The 1,411-nt window shown below is 38.1% G+C and overlaps 1 protein-coding gene across 1 annotated transcript; it reads left to right on the plus strand.

Moving 5' to 3' along the window:
- Positions 1-16: 16 nt before the first annotated feature.
- Positions 17-1,184, plus strand: LOC113339190. The gene is made up of 2 exons (XM_026584510.1): positions 17-986; positions 1,066-1,184. The coding sequence occupies exons 1-2, from the start codon at positions 17-19 to the stop codon at positions 1,182-1,184; spliced, it is 1,089 nt and encodes a 362-aa protein (XP_026440295.1).
- The last annotated feature ends 227 nt before the right edge of the window (positions 1,185-1,411 follow it).

Raw genomic sequence — 1,411 nt, forward strand, 5'->3', positions numbered from 1 at the left:
CGAAGGAACCAGGAAAATGACGGTTGACGCCTCGATAAATAGATCGAAGTTGTGGAGATATTTCAAAATCTTCAGCCTTCATGAGAATATGCGCATAATTTCGCGAGCTTCATCTACAACAACAGAAGATAAAGAAATATTTGTTGAATGGGTACTTGATCTTGGAAATGGAAATCCTCCGGAAATTGCACTTACCCATCTGAAAGACCCAACCTGGATCAAAATACCAGATGATTACCTCATTGTACCAGATGAGAACTGTGTGAAACAAATTTCGTCCATCATATATTCAGGCATGCTAGACAGATATGGAGATGCAGAATACTTAAGTGAAAGATGTATATTGGCACCAAACAACGAGACTGTCGATGAAATTAATCACTACATTGTTTCAACTTACCCGGGAGAAACACATCATTTGTTTAGATCAGATAGCATTACCTCGATGACAGGATCCATTCAACGAGAAGCTGTTGCGTACTCTACCAAATTTCTGAATTCCCTGCAATTTCCAGGATTCCCGGACCACCACTTGCAACTTAAAATTGGGGTTCCTGTAATGCTACTACAGACAATAAATGAGAGCATGGGTCTCTGCAACGGAACACGATTAGTTGTAAAACAAATTGGTAAAAGGTTTATTGAAGGACAGATCATAACAGGGAACCGCGTCGGCTTTCATGTATCCATTCCAAGGATGATATTCTCTCCTACAGGCGCGAACTTACCGTTTGTATTCAGAAGAAGGCAGTTCCCTGTAAAAGTATGTTTTGCTATGACAATCAACAAGATCCAAGGTAAAACACTACAGCAAGTAGGCATCTATTTGACAACGCCACTTTTTACTCATGGACAGTTATATATGGCAATGTCTAGAACGACATCAAAAGAAGGTTTGAAGATTCTGATAAAACCAATTGATAAACAACCACTAGGTTTTACACAGAATATTGTTTACAGAGAGGTCTTCAATAATTTGCACCCAGGTAACAACTCTTAGAATAGGCAATTTCATTAGGTAGAATTTATAATATTAACTATAACTTGGAGTTCTATCTAATGCAGGTGCCATACAGGTTGTAGACACTCCAACAAGAATGCAAATTTCAGAAACTACAAAATCTAACGCAGTTGTGCTTGAAGTTGTAGAAACTGGAACCAGAATTGTGACCCATCTAAAGTAGCTGAATTCGAAAGTAACAATCCCTTGGATAATGAAGGACATCCAAAGAAAAAAAGACTACTTTTCCATCTACATCCAACTTCTGGAGGATGTTCTACCAACGATTATTATTCGACATAGATAAAAAATAAGCGGGCCTGGACATTCCAACCCGAATAAATGACCATAATGGCAAGCAAGCTATTTAAAATCGCACATGAAGGCAGCAAGATTTATTAATTATTTGGA

The sequence above is a fragment of the Papaver somniferum genome, unplaced genomic scaffold, assembly GCF_003573695.1.
Source record: "Papaver somniferum cultivar HN1 unplaced genomic scaffold, ASM357369v1 unplaced-scaffold_19287, whole genome shotgun sequence".
In the NCBI taxonomy this organism is placed as follows: Eukaryota; Viridiplantae; Streptophyta; class Magnoliopsida; order Ranunculales; family Papaveraceae; genus Papaver; species Papaver somniferum.